Source organism: Salmo salar, chromosome ssa07 (assembly GCF_905237065.1).
Source record: "Salmo salar chromosome ssa07, Ssal_v3.1, whole genome shotgun sequence".
Lineage (NCBI taxonomy): Eukaryota > Metazoa > Chordata > Actinopteri > Salmoniformes > Salmonidae > Salmo > Salmo salar.
In genome coordinates this window covers 22,465,110-22,480,175 of record NC_059448.1, presented here as the reverse complement: position 1 = coordinate 22,480,175, position 15,066 = coordinate 22,465,110, and the positions used below count along the sequence as shown (strand labels likewise).

Genomic DNA, 15,066 nt, shown 5'->3' with positions numbered 1-15,066 from the left:
AGATGGCATAAAAAATTCTCCTCAGAGGACAAGTTTCAGACGAATACCAAACATGGCTACAATAGCATTATTCTAACACACGTTTCAATAGAGGCATTTTGTCCTCTTAAAGGGGAAGGGCTAACTGGTCCTTGAGCATTGTCTTGGTCCATTTGCCATGCGGACCCAGGTGAAAAAGAGCAAATAAATTGGCGCGGGGCCTTCATACGTTTCTCTATGACGTTTGATAAGTGACGTTGTACTGGTGACGCTGTCCTGTGTGACTCAGTGTGTCTGTCTGTCTGTCTGTCTGACTGTCTATGTCCTTGTCATATTGAGCAGTGTAGAGAGGGACTACAGCCACTGACATCCACTCTCTGTTTGTCTCTTTACACCAACATCACAGAGAGGGGGGGGGGGGGTGCGATAGTGAGAGAAAGAATAGGAAAGGGGGAGGGAGGAGGGGAGGAGAGGAAGGGAGAGAGACGAGGAGTGAGGAGGGGAGGAGGGATTTCGATTCAAAGAGAAGGGAGGGAGAAGGAGAGCAAAGGGGAGGGCTTAGGGAAATAGAGAGCATGATTGAGTGAGAGAGAGAGAGGGAGCGAGAGAGCGTGTAAAGCATGTTGCTGCTGCTGGCTCTGTAATGCACTGTGAGCAAAGGACGAGAAAGAAAGAGAGAGAGGGAGAGAGGGAAAGAGGGAGTCACACACACACCCTGTCTCTTGCACGCACGCACACACACACACACACACACACACACACACACACACACACACACACACACACACACACACACACACACACACACACACACACACACACACACACAGAAACTGAGAAGCGTCTTGCTCAGGAGATTGAGAGACATGCACGCACTCTCACTCTCTCACACATGCACACACACACAGGGGGAGTGGTGAAGGCAGGCTCCGGTGCGTTTTGAAGCAGCAGTGAGAGTAAGAGAGAGGACTAGCCAGTACAGAGGACAGACGACTCTTAAGCTTGAACGGACCGTCACCTACCTACCAGCCCCCAGCCGATGAGCCACAGCCACGGCCACAGCACCGTAAGAGAATACAGCTACCTGTCACCTCCATCCCTTCATCCATCCCTCTCTCCCCCTCAACTCATCAGTGTCTGTGTGAAGGGCACTCGGCTGTAGTGGTTCTGTAGTTAGCGCGCCTTGCAGAGTTGGAGATCTGAGGGGAGGATAGGCAGCAGGCGTACTGCATGTGTTCCCCCTCTCTCTGCTCTCTTTCTTCATCTCTCTCGCTCCCTCGTTCATGAATGTCACCTCTGTCTGTGGGAACTGCTGGTATTTACAAATGTGTCTTTCTCTCTCCCTCTTCCTCTCTCTCTCCCTCTGTCACTTGGGGGGGTAGGTGATAAAAGGGGTTATGCCAGGAGAGCTTGAAAGGAAGGGAAGATCCAGCTCTCCGTCCATCCATCTGTCCGTCCGTCCCGCCTCTCTTCATCCTCATCCCCCTTTTTTTCGGAGCCGATATCTCAGGTCGGACTGTCCCATTTTGAATTCTTTCCTTTTCTCTCATCATTCTCTTGTTTTGATGGAGGGATGTTAAAGATCAGGTGAAGATAGGAGGAGCTACATTGTGGACGTCTGCCCTGTCGTTTATACATTCTTTGTTTGTTGTTATGTCAACGATCCCTCATTTTTCCTCCTCCTGACTGAATTGAAGAGTGTGTGTGAGACGCAGGACTGGAGCCTATGAGGACTTTGAGACTGATCTGTTTTGATATGATTCGGTCGTCAGGCAAATTCTTTCCTATCCTCACGGAGCTGTATCAAAGTTAGCTGGAGCTCCAGGGTGAGGAGGGGGCCGTGGGGAGGGCCTGTGGCCCACGACGGAGCACCCACATTGGGACACATGCAGAGAGGGACACTGGCATAGTGGTTCTTCTCACCCACTGTTTTCTGTGTACAGGAAAATGACAACATTAGTTTTCTATTGTCCTGTTGCCACATTGACGGAGGGACAGTGTCATACCAGGGCAACACCTGAACAATATCAACGGTAACAGCAAGGACAGGCAACAGCCATATCTAAAAGACAACAACAGTTAAACCACCAGTGACAGCAACAACGCACTGCATCTAACCAAACCTCAATCAGCCAACACCTGATAACTTTGGGTGGGCCTTTGACAAGGACTCCACCTCTCCATCTCTCCATCCCCCTCTCTCCACCTCTCGCTCTGCTGTGGTGTTCTTCTCCCTTCATCCTCCAGCGAGAATCCCCTAGTGACCCCCACTCTGCAACTATATTTATCCAGATATTGTTGACATTATATTGACATTTATATGTCAATCTAGGCAAGTTTGCTCAAAGGATTCTGGGTAATCACCCCGGGCGGTGCTCCATCGCCCTGGGTGAAAGGGCAGGGGGGCGGCCCACGGTTCCCCCCGACCACAACCGGGTGAAGAGCGGGCGCGGGCAGCAAGATGGCGGCTCTCGCCAGCTCGTTGATCCGCCAGCGGCGGGAAGTGAAGGACCCCCAGGCCAACCGGCAGGTGGCCAACAAGAGGAAGCCGTGCCCCAAGGCCAACAAGTCCCTGTGCCAGAAACAGATATTATTACTCATTTCAAAAGTCCGACTATGTGGCAATCGAGGCCGAAAATTAGAAAAAAGACCGGGTGAGTCAACACTTATATCTTTCTCTTTTCTGTTTTTTTTTTTTCCTTTCTTTCTTGTCTTTCTTTCTTTCCCGCTGAGATTCAGGATTGTATCTTTGGTCTGGTTTATTAAAAGAAAAGCTCCTTTACCTCCGTGTTACTGAAACACACACACACACACACACACACACACACACACACACACACACACACACACACACACACACGAGTTGAGTCTGTGCTCCCGGTAGGAAGGAGAGGTGTTGTTCAGGTATTGACCAAGCGGGGACACTAGCATAAGCCCCCGTCGTATGTGGGAGGTCAATGGAGCTGATCACAGGTTTATAGAACTCAGGTCAAGGTTCTCTTGAATCATCAGGGGAATGGCTGGAACATCTGTTGTGTTATCAGCTAAATGGACATGAGAGGGAATAACAATTTGCATGTACTGGTTCTTTTCAGCTTGTCTGTAGAGAATCTAAAACCTTCAGATATATAATCCAGTCACTTCTGTCAATTCAATACAAGTACATTTTCTTTCTCAGACACAATTGAACCATCTAAACACCTCATTTCCCCTGTTACAATACACCTCAATGGTCAAACAAGAGTCCTAGTATACATGACAGGGAATGAACCAGAAAACGGACCCCTTCTCTGTCTGTAACGGCTCTGATTATTGTGTTACGTGTCAACACGGCTGACCGACCAGCAGACAGGTCCCGGTCATTCGCGACAGTCGAATGAACTTGACATATGGCGTAGTGATTTAGCGCCGTATGAAAACGTCACTAGTCTCATTTACGATTCTGGGGGCCGTTCACTGAGGGGCCCCCCAAGGTAACTGGCTTGGGACTATTTCTACAGTAGGTGTTGTGTAAAATAAACCGTGTGTGTGCATGTGTATGTGTGTGTGTGTATGTGTGTGTGTGCGCGTGTGTGTGTGTGTGTAATAAACTCAGAGACACATTTAGCCTGTCAGAGTAAATCTTTCACAAGACATTTCTGGTTAGCGGAATTAAAACTAGACGTGAGGAGGCATATTCCCAGACTGCTTTGGGGTCTTCGTCACTTAATCCTGTGGCGTTTTATGACCTCCTATATAAATGTACCAAAATGATGTTTAATGGTGGCAATAGTATTTCTATGAGGTAGTGTGAGACATTGGATTGGGTATGACATCTAAGACTAAGATTAAAATCTAAGATTTTCTGGCATTTAGGATGAACTCATGGACACCATTTTTATGTCTATGCGTGCTGTATGAAGAAAATAAGAGGTGTATTCGCAAACCAATGCTAACTAGAAAATGACTTATTTTTTTACTATAATACTGCTTAATTGCCAAATCTCGCAGTATCCCTTTAATGTAAAAAAATTTAAAAAAAAGCAATAATATGAATATTATTTACAACATTGTGACGTTTGGAAATAAAGAGCACATCCTGATTTTGTGTGATATTCACACACTGTGAAACACATCTCGATCCTCTTGCCATTTGGAACCGGTCGTTTGGAGTGTGCTGGGTGTCAATGAATTGGATTGATTTAGGACTGTGACGTCACCTTTAGAATGTATTAGCCTTTTCTCTCTCAGTATACCGTCTTCTATTTAATATCATATTTCCAAGTATGATTTCAGGCATGTCGCTTTAAGAACTGAAGGCTCACTTACTGTTTGACGCTGTTTGAGGTTTCTCTCTATTGTGGTTGGATTGATGTGTGAATTTTCTATAAATGCTGTGTGAACGTTCTACAAAACGTTGCGTGAACATTCGACAAATCAGTGGTTCTCAACCCACATTAAACCAATCTGGGAAACAATTTTTAATGCTATATTGATAGTAATTGTAGCAATTATATGACAAAGGAGAATAATTCAATGTTGCCCATATTCTTGATGAGGAATGTTAATAAGCCCTGCTAATAGCACCTCATTAAAAATACTGTGACTGAAGAAAAATATGTTAAATGGTGAAATGATTTAATCACTCTCCCTGGTTTTAGTCATTTAGTCATTTCAGTTCAGACCAGTTGAGAATCGCTGCTATAATTGTTGTGTGAACATTCCATAAATGTTGTGTGAACATTCGATTAATGCGGTGTGAACGTTCTATGAATGTCCACCCACCATATTTCATCAGGATAATCACCATGGAAACCTTAACCCCGAACACGGCATCTGCCGTCGCGGCGACCGCACTGTAATTACAGGTGTAAAATATTGCGGGACACACTCACGCTCACACAGTCACACCGACCGAGGCCACTGTGAAAACAGATATAAAGGCCAGGTCCTAATGGCCTGCCATTGTTTGAGACCCATTCCTTTTCTTTACAGTCTGATTGTTTTATGATGGCAATACAAGCCCCTTTGCTTTCCATGGGTTCTCCACAATGGTGACATTCACTTTAAGATATAGCTGGGCACCTGTCATTGTGGGAATATAGCGAGGGGGGGAGAGATAGCGAGAGAGTGAGAGAGACTTAATCATTTGCTCAGGGTGCGTGAGGAGGTGTGTGTGTGGTACACGGTAACGAGGGATGGAGAGAGGAATGGAGAGAGGGATGGAGAGAGGGGATAGCTGTGTAATGTTTAATGCCTGTATCAACTATGGTGACAGTTCAAACGTGTAGTATGGCAGTGTGATCTTTCCATTGGTGTGTGTTGTTTTGTTTGTGTTGGTGAGTGTGGTGATGCGGCTGATATGGGTCAATATGTTTTAGTGTGTTTGTGTGTCTCTGTGAGTGTATGAGTGCTCCAAGTGTTCCTGCGTGAGTGTGTGAGTGTGTGAGTGGCAACGCAATCCCTTACAGAAAAATCACATGAGATGTCAGTTAGAGAATGAGGTTAGTGGTGAATATGTTAGAGGACATGGAGATGTCAGTTAGAGAATGAGGTTAGTGGTGAATATGTTAGAGGACATGAAGATGTCAGTTAGAGAATGAGGTTAGTGGTGAATATGTTAGAGGACATGGAGATGTCAGTTAGAGAATGAGGTTAGTGGTGAATATGTTAGAGGAAAGAGGTTAGTGGTGAATATGTTAGAGGACATGGAGATGTCAGTTAGAGAATGAGGTTAGTGGTGAATATGTTAGAGGACATGGAGAAGTCAGTTAGAGAATGAGGTTAGTGGTGAATATGTTAGAGGACATGGAGATGTCAGTTAGAGAATGAGGTTAGTGGTGAATATGTTAGAGGACATGGAGATGTCAGTTAGAGAATGAGGTTAGTGGTGAATATGTTAGAGGACATGGAGAAGTCAGTTAGAGAATGAGGTTAGTGGTGAATATGTTAGAGGACATGGAGATGTCAGTTAGAGAATGAGGTTAGTGGTGAATATGTTAGAGGACATGGAGATGTCAGTTAGAGAATGAGGTTAGTGGTGAATATGTTAGAGGACATGGAGATGTCAATTAGAGAATGAGGTTAGTGGCCATTCTAGCCATTCACATGTGAAACTTCAATTGATTTGTGATATCATGTGAAAACGTGTTTTTTGGAACACTTCACACGTGATATGAGGAACTGACCCTCCCCTCCCACCTCTGTCAGCCCCCCCCTCCTCCCGGCGGGTACTATCCCAAACTAATGACGGCCCACCCTCCACTTCAGCCCAGTCAGCTGTTAAGAAGGTCAGCCTGCTCCACTGCAACCAACACTACATGGAGGAGGAATCACCACATGGGAATTAGAGAAGGTGTGCGTGCAAGAGAGAAAGAGAGAGAGAGAAGGAATGGGATGATGTATAGGGCATGAATGCTGTTAACCAAACAGAATACAGTAACACCTAGACCACACATCATTTTAGGGGCACGCTCATCTATGGTGTGTGTGTGTGTCTGCATGCTTGCGTGCCTGCATGAGGATGTGTCTGTGTGTCTGTGTTTGCATAGAGACAAATGATGTGGTGACAACACACACACTCTGGCTGGCTGCTGGTGTGTATAAAGGAAGTGTGTGCGTGTGTGTTTGTGTGTGTGTATAGAGGCAGCGTGTGAGCGGTTCATTCTTGCAGTGTGATTCATCAGGCCCCGTCAGCACCGCTCATTAACACACTGATTTATCAATAACAGACACACACAGATTTGATCAACAACACCGTGCTCAGTTTAGAGAGCAGCCGTTCAGCCCTGCACACACACAGAGCGGTATCGGCCTGTCCCGAGGTTAACCCAACTCTCTCTTTCTCTCTCCCCCCTTTCTCTCCCTCCTTCCCTCCTTCCCTCACCCTCTAAGTGTATCTTCCCTCCCTGGCTAAAGTAACCATGGCAGCGTTGTCAGTGAGCCAGGCAGTTAGTCAGGGACAAAGGGGAGCTGGGGCATTGTGTATGATATATGCTACAGTACATAGACCCAGGAACCAGTCTATTGTGAAGCTGATAATGTGCATCTATAATGTACAGTAACTCTATTATTTTATTTATTTATTTCACCTTTATTTAACCAGGTAGGCTAGTTGAGAACAAGTTCTCATTTGCAACTGCGACCTGGCCAAGATAAAGCATAGCAATTCGACACATACAACAACACAGTTACACATGGAATAAACAAAACATACAGTCAATAATACAGCAGAACAAAAGAAAACAAAAAGTCTATATACAGTGAGTGCAAATGAGGTAAGTTAAGGCAATAAATAGGCCATGGTGGCAAAGTAATTACAATATAACAATTAAACACTGGAATGGTAGATGTGCAGAAGACGAATGTGCAAGTAGAGATACTGGGGTGCAAAGGAGCAAGATAAATAAATAAATTCAGTATGGGGATGAGGTAGGTAGATAGATGGGCTGTTTACAGATGGGCTATGTACAGGTGCAGGGATCTGTGAGCTGCTCTGACAGCTGGTGCTTAAAGCTAGTGAGGGAGATATGAGTCTCCAGCTTCAGAGATTTTTGCAGTTCGTTCCAGTCATTGGCAGCAGAGAACTGGAAGGAAAGACGACCAAAGGAGGAATTGGCTTTGGGGGTGACCAGTGAGATATACCTGCTGGAGCGCGTGCTACGAGCGGGTGCTGCTATGGTGACCAGTGAGCTCAGATAAGGCGGGGCTTTACCTATCAGAGACTTGTAGATAACCTGCAGCCAGTGGGTTTGGCGACGAGTATGAAGTGAGGGCCAACCAACAAGATCGTACAGGTCGCAATGGTAGGGAGTGTATGAGGCTTTGGTGACAAAACGGATGGCACTGTGATAGACTGCATCCAGTTTGTTGAGTAGAGTGTTGGAGGCTATTTTATAGATGACATCACCGAAGTCAAGGATCGGTAGGATGGTCAGTTTTACGAGGGTATGTTTGGCAGCATGAGTGAAGGATGCTTTGTTGCAATATAGGAAGCCGATTCTAGATTTAATTTTGGATTGGAGATGCTTAATGTGAGTCTGGAAGGGGAGTTAACAGTCTAACCAGACACCCAGGTATTTGTAGTTGTCCACGTATTCTAAGTCAGAGCAGTCCAGAGTAGTGATGCTGGACGGGCGAGCCGGTGCGGGCAGTGATCGATTGAATAGCATGCATTTAGTTTTACTTGCGTTTAAGAGCAGTTGGAGGCCACGGAAGGAGAGTTGTATGGCATTGAAGCTTGTCTGGAGGTTAGTTAACACAGTGTCCAAAGAGGGGCCAGAAGTATACAGAATGGTGTCGTCTGTGTAGAGGTGGATCAGAGAATCACCAGCAGCAAGAGCAACATCATTGATGTATACAGAGAAAAGAGTCGGCCCGAGAATTGAACCCTGTGGCACTGAACTCTATCAGAGAAGTAGTTGGTAAACCAGGCGAGGCAATCATTTGAGAAACCAAGGCTGTCGAGTCTGCCAATAAGAATGTGGTGATTGACAGAGTCCAAAGTCTTGGCCAGGTCGAGCGAATACGGCTGCACAGTAATGTCTCTTATCGATGGCGGTCATTTAGGACCTTGACCGTGGCTGAGGTGCACCCATGACCAGCTCTGAAACCAAATTGCATAGCGGAGAATGTACGGTGGGATTCGAAATGGTCGGTAATCTGTTTGTTAACTTGGCTTTCGAAGACCTTAGAAAGACAGGGTAGGATAGATATAGGTCTGTAGCAGTTTGGGTCTAGAGTGTCACCCCCTTTGAAGAGGGGGATGACCGCAGCAGCTTTCCAATCTTTGGAAATCTCAGACGAGGTTGAACAGGCTAGTAATAGGGGTTGCAACAATTTCGGCAGATAATTTTAGAAAGAGAGGGTCCAGATTGTCTAGCCCGGCTGATTTGTATGGGTCCAGATTTTGCAGCTCTTTCAGAACATCAGCTATCTGGATTTGGGTGAAGGAGAAATGGTGGGGGCATTGGTGGGTTGCTGTGGAGGGTGCCGGGCAGTTGACCGGGGTAGGGGTAGCCAGATGGAAAGCATGGCCAGCCGTAGAGAAATGCTTATTGAAATTCTCAATTAAAGTGGATTTATCGGTGGTAACAGTGTTTCCTAGCCCCAGAGCAGTGGGCAGCTCGGAGGAGGTGCTCTTATTCTCCATGGACTTTACAGTGTCCCAGAACTTTTTTGAGTTAGTACTACAGGATGCAAATTTCTGTTTGAAAAAGCTAGCCTTAGGTTTTCTAACTGCCTGTGTATATTTGTTCCTAACTTCCCAGAAAAGTTGCATATCACGGGGGCTATTCGATGCTAATGCAGAACACCACAGGATGTTTTTGTGCTGGTCAAGGGCAGACAGGTCTGGAGTGAACCAAGGACTATATCTATTCCTAGTTCTACATTTTCTGAGTGGGGCATGCTTATTTAAGATGGTGGGGAAGGCACTTTTAAAGAATAGCCAGGCATTATCTACTGATGGGATGAGGTCAATGTCATTCCAGGATACCCCGGCCAGGTCGATTAGAAAGGACTGCTCGCAGAAGTGTTTTATGGAGCGTTTGACAGTGATGAGTGGTGGTCGTTTGGTCGCATACCCATTACGGATGCAGGCAATGAGGCAGTGATCGCTGAGATCTTGATTGAAAACAGCAGAGGTGTATTTTGGAGGGCGAGTTAGTCAGGATGACATCTATGAGGGTGCCCGTGTTTATGGATTTGGGTTTGTACCTGGTAGGTTCATTGATAATTTGTGTAAGATTGAGGGCATCAAGCTTAGATTGTAGGATGGCCAGGGTGTTAAGCATGTCTCAGTTTAGGTCACCTAGTAGCACAAGCTCAGAAGATAGATGGGGGGCAATCAATTCACATATGGTATCGAGGGCACAGCTGGGGGCAGAGGGAGGTCTATAACAAGCGGCAACAGTGAGAGACTTGTTTCTGGAAAGATAAATTTTTAGAAGTAGAAGCTCGAATATTTGGTTACAGACTTGGATAGTAATACAGAACTCTGCAGGCTATATTTGCAGTAGATTGCAACACCGCCCCCTTTGGCAGTTCTATCTTGGCGGGAAATGTTATAGTTAGCGATGGAGATTTCAGGGTTTTTGGTGGATTTCCTAAGCCAGGATTCAGACACGGCTAGGACATCCGGGTTGGCAGAGTGTGCTAAAGCAGTGAGTAAAACAAACTTAGGGAGTAGGCTTCTAATGTTAACATGCATGAAACCAAGGCTTTTACGGTTACAGAAGTCAACAAATGAGAGCACCTGGGGAGTGGGAGTGGAGCTAGGCACTGCAGGACCTGGATTAACCTCCACATCACCAGAGGAACAGAGGAGAAGTAGGATAAGGGTACGGCTAAAGGCTATACGAACTGGCCGTCTAGCACGTTCGGAACAGAGAGTAAAAGGAGCAGGTTTCTGGGCACGATAGCATAGATTCAAGGCATAGTGTACAGACAAAGGTAAGGTAGGATGTGAGTACATTTGAGGTAAACCTAGGCATTGAGTAATGATGAGAGAGATATAGTCTCTAGAGACGTTTAAACCAGGTGATGTCATCGCATATGTAGGAGGTGGTACAACATGGTTGGTTAAGGCATATTGAGGAGGGCTAGAGGCTCTACAGTGAAATAAGACAGTAATCACTAACCAGGACAGTAATGGACGAGGCATATTGATATTAGAGAGAGGCATGCGTAGCCAAGTGAACATATGGGTCCAGTGAGTGGTTGGGCTGACTGGGGACACGGCGATTCAGACAGTTAGCAGGCCGATGCTAACAAGCTAACAGTTAGTAGGCCGGGGCTAAACAAGCTAGCAGTTAGCAGTTAGCAGACCGGGGCTAGCAGTTAGCAGACCGGGGCAGGCAAGCTAGCAGGTAGCAGACCGGGGCAAGCAAGCTAGCAGTTAACAGACCGGTGCTAGCAAGTTAGCCTTTGGGGGACGTCGCGATAGGGGTAAGTCTGTTTTTGCCTCTTCGTGCGGTGACGTCGATAGACCAGTCGTGGAATTAGTAGGGTTCCAAGTAGCTCTAGGTAGCTAGTAGGCCGCAGTTAGCAGAATGGGCCTTCAGCGGACGTCGCGCCTGAGGGGCCTGTTGGAATCCTCGGGCAGGTTATGTCGGTATTACAGTCGTAGAGGATCGGTGGGGTTCCGTGCCCCGTACCGGCAGTAGAAGGGGTCCGAATATTGCAGCCCAGGAGTGGGCTTCGGTGGTAGCACAGGAGCCCGGGCCGGGCTAGCTTCAGGCTAATTGGTGCTTGCTCCGGAATGGAAATGCTAGCCAGGAGTAGTCACCCGGGATTGCGGTTAGCTAGTTGCGAAGATCCAGATGAAAATGTTCCAAGTTTGCGGTAGGAATCCGGGGATATGGGGGAAAAAATAAAAAAATAATAATAGGTCCGTTATGCTCTGGTTTGAGTCATGTTGTTTGAACTGGCGATAGCTTTCCGAGCTAAAGGTTAGCTGATGTCCGCTAGCAATGGTTTGCTGACTGATAGCTGGTAGGTAGTTAGCTGGCTAGCTTCAGTTGAGGGATTCCAGATCCGAAGTAAATAGAAATACTTTAGGAAAAAAAACAGATCCACGCCACATTGGGTGAGGCGGGTTGCAGGAGAGTGTTTAGAAGTTGAGGTTTAGGAAAATATTTTAAAAAGATATGCGAAGAAAAAGATGTAAAAAGATATATACAAGGGACACGACAGGACAAAGACGTCTGACTGCTACGCCATCTTGGATTAAAACAGATTAATATAGGGGAGTGGCTACTATTGGGGATGAGATGACAGGCATTCACTGTTGTGCGAGGATTGTGTATGCATGACGCTTGATGCAAGGAACTACATACAGTAGACAGTATTACACACACACACACACACACACACACAAACACACACACAGCAAGTTTGTCAATAAGGATATGGGTCCGTCAATAAGGATATTGCTTTCCCATTAGTGTTGTAGTGTATGAAAAATACAACTACTGCAATAAACCACAGAAAATGTAACTGTTACATACCACTGAACATTTCCAATTATTTCATTACGTTATTGTTTCCAAATACGGTCGCAGATCTATAAAAGGCTATGAGCTGTGAGCGTATGACAGCAATTTGTATCCCGCCATTCAGACCACAGCCATCCATAAGAATTATGTCTGATTCTACCCGTGTAAGATGGCCGTAAATTTCCCCTCTTCAGTTCCATTGTTTTTCACTACTCACCTCCTGTTTAATTCCAATGGGACAGATGTTGTGTGTGAAATGGTGCCCGGTAGCAATGGGTTTTAGATGATCACATTTGGCCTCAATAATGATCAATGGGTGTAAATGCTGAAGGTCCTACCTGACTGATTTATGGTTTTATGTGGAAAGTCTATTTGTTTTCTGTGGTTTTGGGTTGAACGTCAATCATCGTCCACGGGCATCTATGGGCGATAACTTTGGGGAGGTGGGGGGGGTCTGGGTATAATGCCTGGTCAAGGCATTATTTGGCATGGATTGGTGCGAGTGCCATGGTACCAAAGTGGACAGAGAGAGAAGGGCAGTCGATTTGGGATCGGAATAAACTCGCTTTGGATGACCTTCAAAGTAAGAGCACAGAGGGACAATGCACACTTACACACACACGCACACACACACGCACGCACACACAATCTGTGACAGGTGTGCCACTGGTATCAGTATGTCGAACAGCTCAGGGGTCATCAATGCATAATTAACCTGTAACACCATCTGTAACTTGTACCGGTGACACACACACACACACACACACATGGGTAGAGTGCCCAATTAGTGCCCGGTGAGAGCATCGGCATGGATAGGTGACAGTGCCATGGTACCAAAGTGGGACAGAGAGATTGGAGCACTTGATTTTGAATCGAACAACTGCGCTTCAGTTGACCTTCAAAGTAGGAGAAAACAGAGACAAACACACACACACACACACAGTCAAAAACTGCACTGCAACAACAGGGCTAGCAATTTTAACAAATCACCACACTTTTACAGCATATAATGGTGCAATCAAGCAACACATCAACAAACTTTTTTTGTGACAAATTGGACAAAATCATCACAAATTGTCATGCAGAATGTCATGATTGCCGAAGCAAAAATCAAACATTTTGGACTGTAGCTACCACAAAAAATATATATTTTTGGTCCAAAAATCTGTAGGGACTGATTGATCCTGTCTTGTCATGTACAGTTGTGGCCAAAAATTTTGGCACCCTTGCACTTTTTTCAAGTAACTTTTCCCTAAAAATAAGTTGAAATTGAACAAAGTTTTTGGTCTCCACAATTCTTTATTTTACTGTTAATATTACAGAACCTTTGTTTTTGATTCAGAACTTAATATATCCATTTAAATCAGAAAATAAACAGGAATGGCATTGACAAAATTATTGACACGCTAGACTTAATATTTGGTTGCACTGCCTTTGGTCAAAATAACTGCAATCAAGCGCTTCCTATAACCATCAATGAGCTTCCTGCACCTATGTACTGGTAGTTTGGCCCACTCCTCTTGTGCAAACTGCTCCAGTTCTCCCAGATTTGAAAGGTGCCTTCCCATAACTGCTGTTTTCAGATCAATCCACAAGTTTTCAATGGGATTTAGATATGGACTCATTGCTGGCCACTTCCGAACAGTCTAGTGTTTAGTCTTGAATCATTCATGGGTGCTTTTTGAAGTGTGTTTGGGGTCATTGTCCTGCAGGAAGATCCATGACCTTCGACGGAGACCCAGCTTTCTGACACTGTGTCCGACATTGCGCTCCAAAATGCCTTGGTATTCTCCTGGTTTCATGATGCCATGCACACGTTCAAGGCACCCAGTGCCGGAGGCAGCAACGCAACCCCCAAAACATCACTGAACCTCCATGTTTGACTGTAGGGAAGGTGTTCTTTTCTTTGAAAGCTTCATTTTGTTTTCTGTAAACATAGAGATTGTGTGCTTTACCAAAAAACTCTAATTTGGTCTCATCTGTTCACAGGACATTTTCCCAGAAGGGTTTTGGCATGTTCAGGTGTGTTTTGTCAAATTGCAGCCGGGCTTTCTTATGCCTTTCTCTCAGCAACGGGGTCCTTCTGGGTCTCCTACCATATAACCCCCTTTCATTGAGTTGGCGACGGATTGTGCGAGTTGAAACTGTCGTACCTTGTGTCTGAAGGTCAGCTTGAATCTGTGTGGCAGTTGATTGAGGTGATTTCTCCACAATTCAAACAATCCTTCGCTGCACTCTTCCATCAAGTTCTCTCTTGCGGCCACATCCAGGGAGGTTGGCGACAGTGGTATGGGCCTTAAACTTCTTGATAACATTACGTATGGTGGAAACAGGAACATCATGGTCTCTGGAGATGGACTTGTAGCCATGAGATTGTCCATGCTTGGCTATAATCTTGTGTCTGACCTCAGATAATTCTCTGGTTTTCTTACTTTTGTCCATGCTCGTTGCGGTACACACAGTTACACAAAACAGGAGAATGAGTCCTTTTCTCTATTCAAACTGGTTTAATATGTGATTTTTACACTGCAGGCACCTTCAACTCAGCACAGGTGAGTTCAATTCCAAAGTAAATGAGAATCACCTGCTTGAAATCTAATTATTTCTAACTACTTCTAGAAGGTGCCAATAATATTGTCCGGGCCATTTTAGGATTTCTTTGTGGAATTAGCTAAGAGTCAGTATGATTCCATTTTTTTTTGTTTTGTTCAACTGCACACCGAAGACATACATACGTGGATACCCAAAATATGTTTTAATTTCAACAGTTTTCTGGAAGAAATGCTGCATTATTTGAAAAAAGTGCAAGGGTGCCAATATTTTTGGCCACGACTGTATGTAGTTGGCAGCCTTCTCTCTCATTGTGAATATGTGACTTAAGATGCAGGTAAAAGATGATGTGTTTCTGCCAAGGCAGCATCTTCCTCTCTCCCCACCTTCTTGACTCAATGTCAAAAATTAGCAAGTTGCGAGATGACATGAATGAAGCATTGTCCCTTTAATCAATGGCCACACTTCTAATGTCAGTATTAACATGCATTGAGACAGGAAAGCCGACGTTAGCATTTTCTATGCAATCAATGTGCCTGATTTTATGCACACACAGATGTGC

At 45.3% G+C, this 15,066-nt stretch overlaps 1 protein-coding gene across 1 annotated transcript in view; it reads left to right on the top strand.

The window, feature by feature from the left end:
- The first annotated feature begins 788 nt into the window (after positions 1 to 788).
- Positions 789 to 15,066, top strand: part of fgf11a (fibroblast growth factor 11a) — a 141,020-nt gene continuing 126,742 nt past the window's right edge. The window contains exons 1-2 of the mRNA XM_014206821.2: positions 789 to 1,045; positions 1,362 to 2,633. Coding sequence (XP_014062296.1) covers positions 2,441 to 2,633 — 193 coding nt within the window. The 5' untranslated portion in view covers positions 789 to 1,045; positions 1,362 to 2,440. The remainder of the gene's footprint in view (positions 1,046 to 1,361; positions 2,634 to 15,066) is intronic.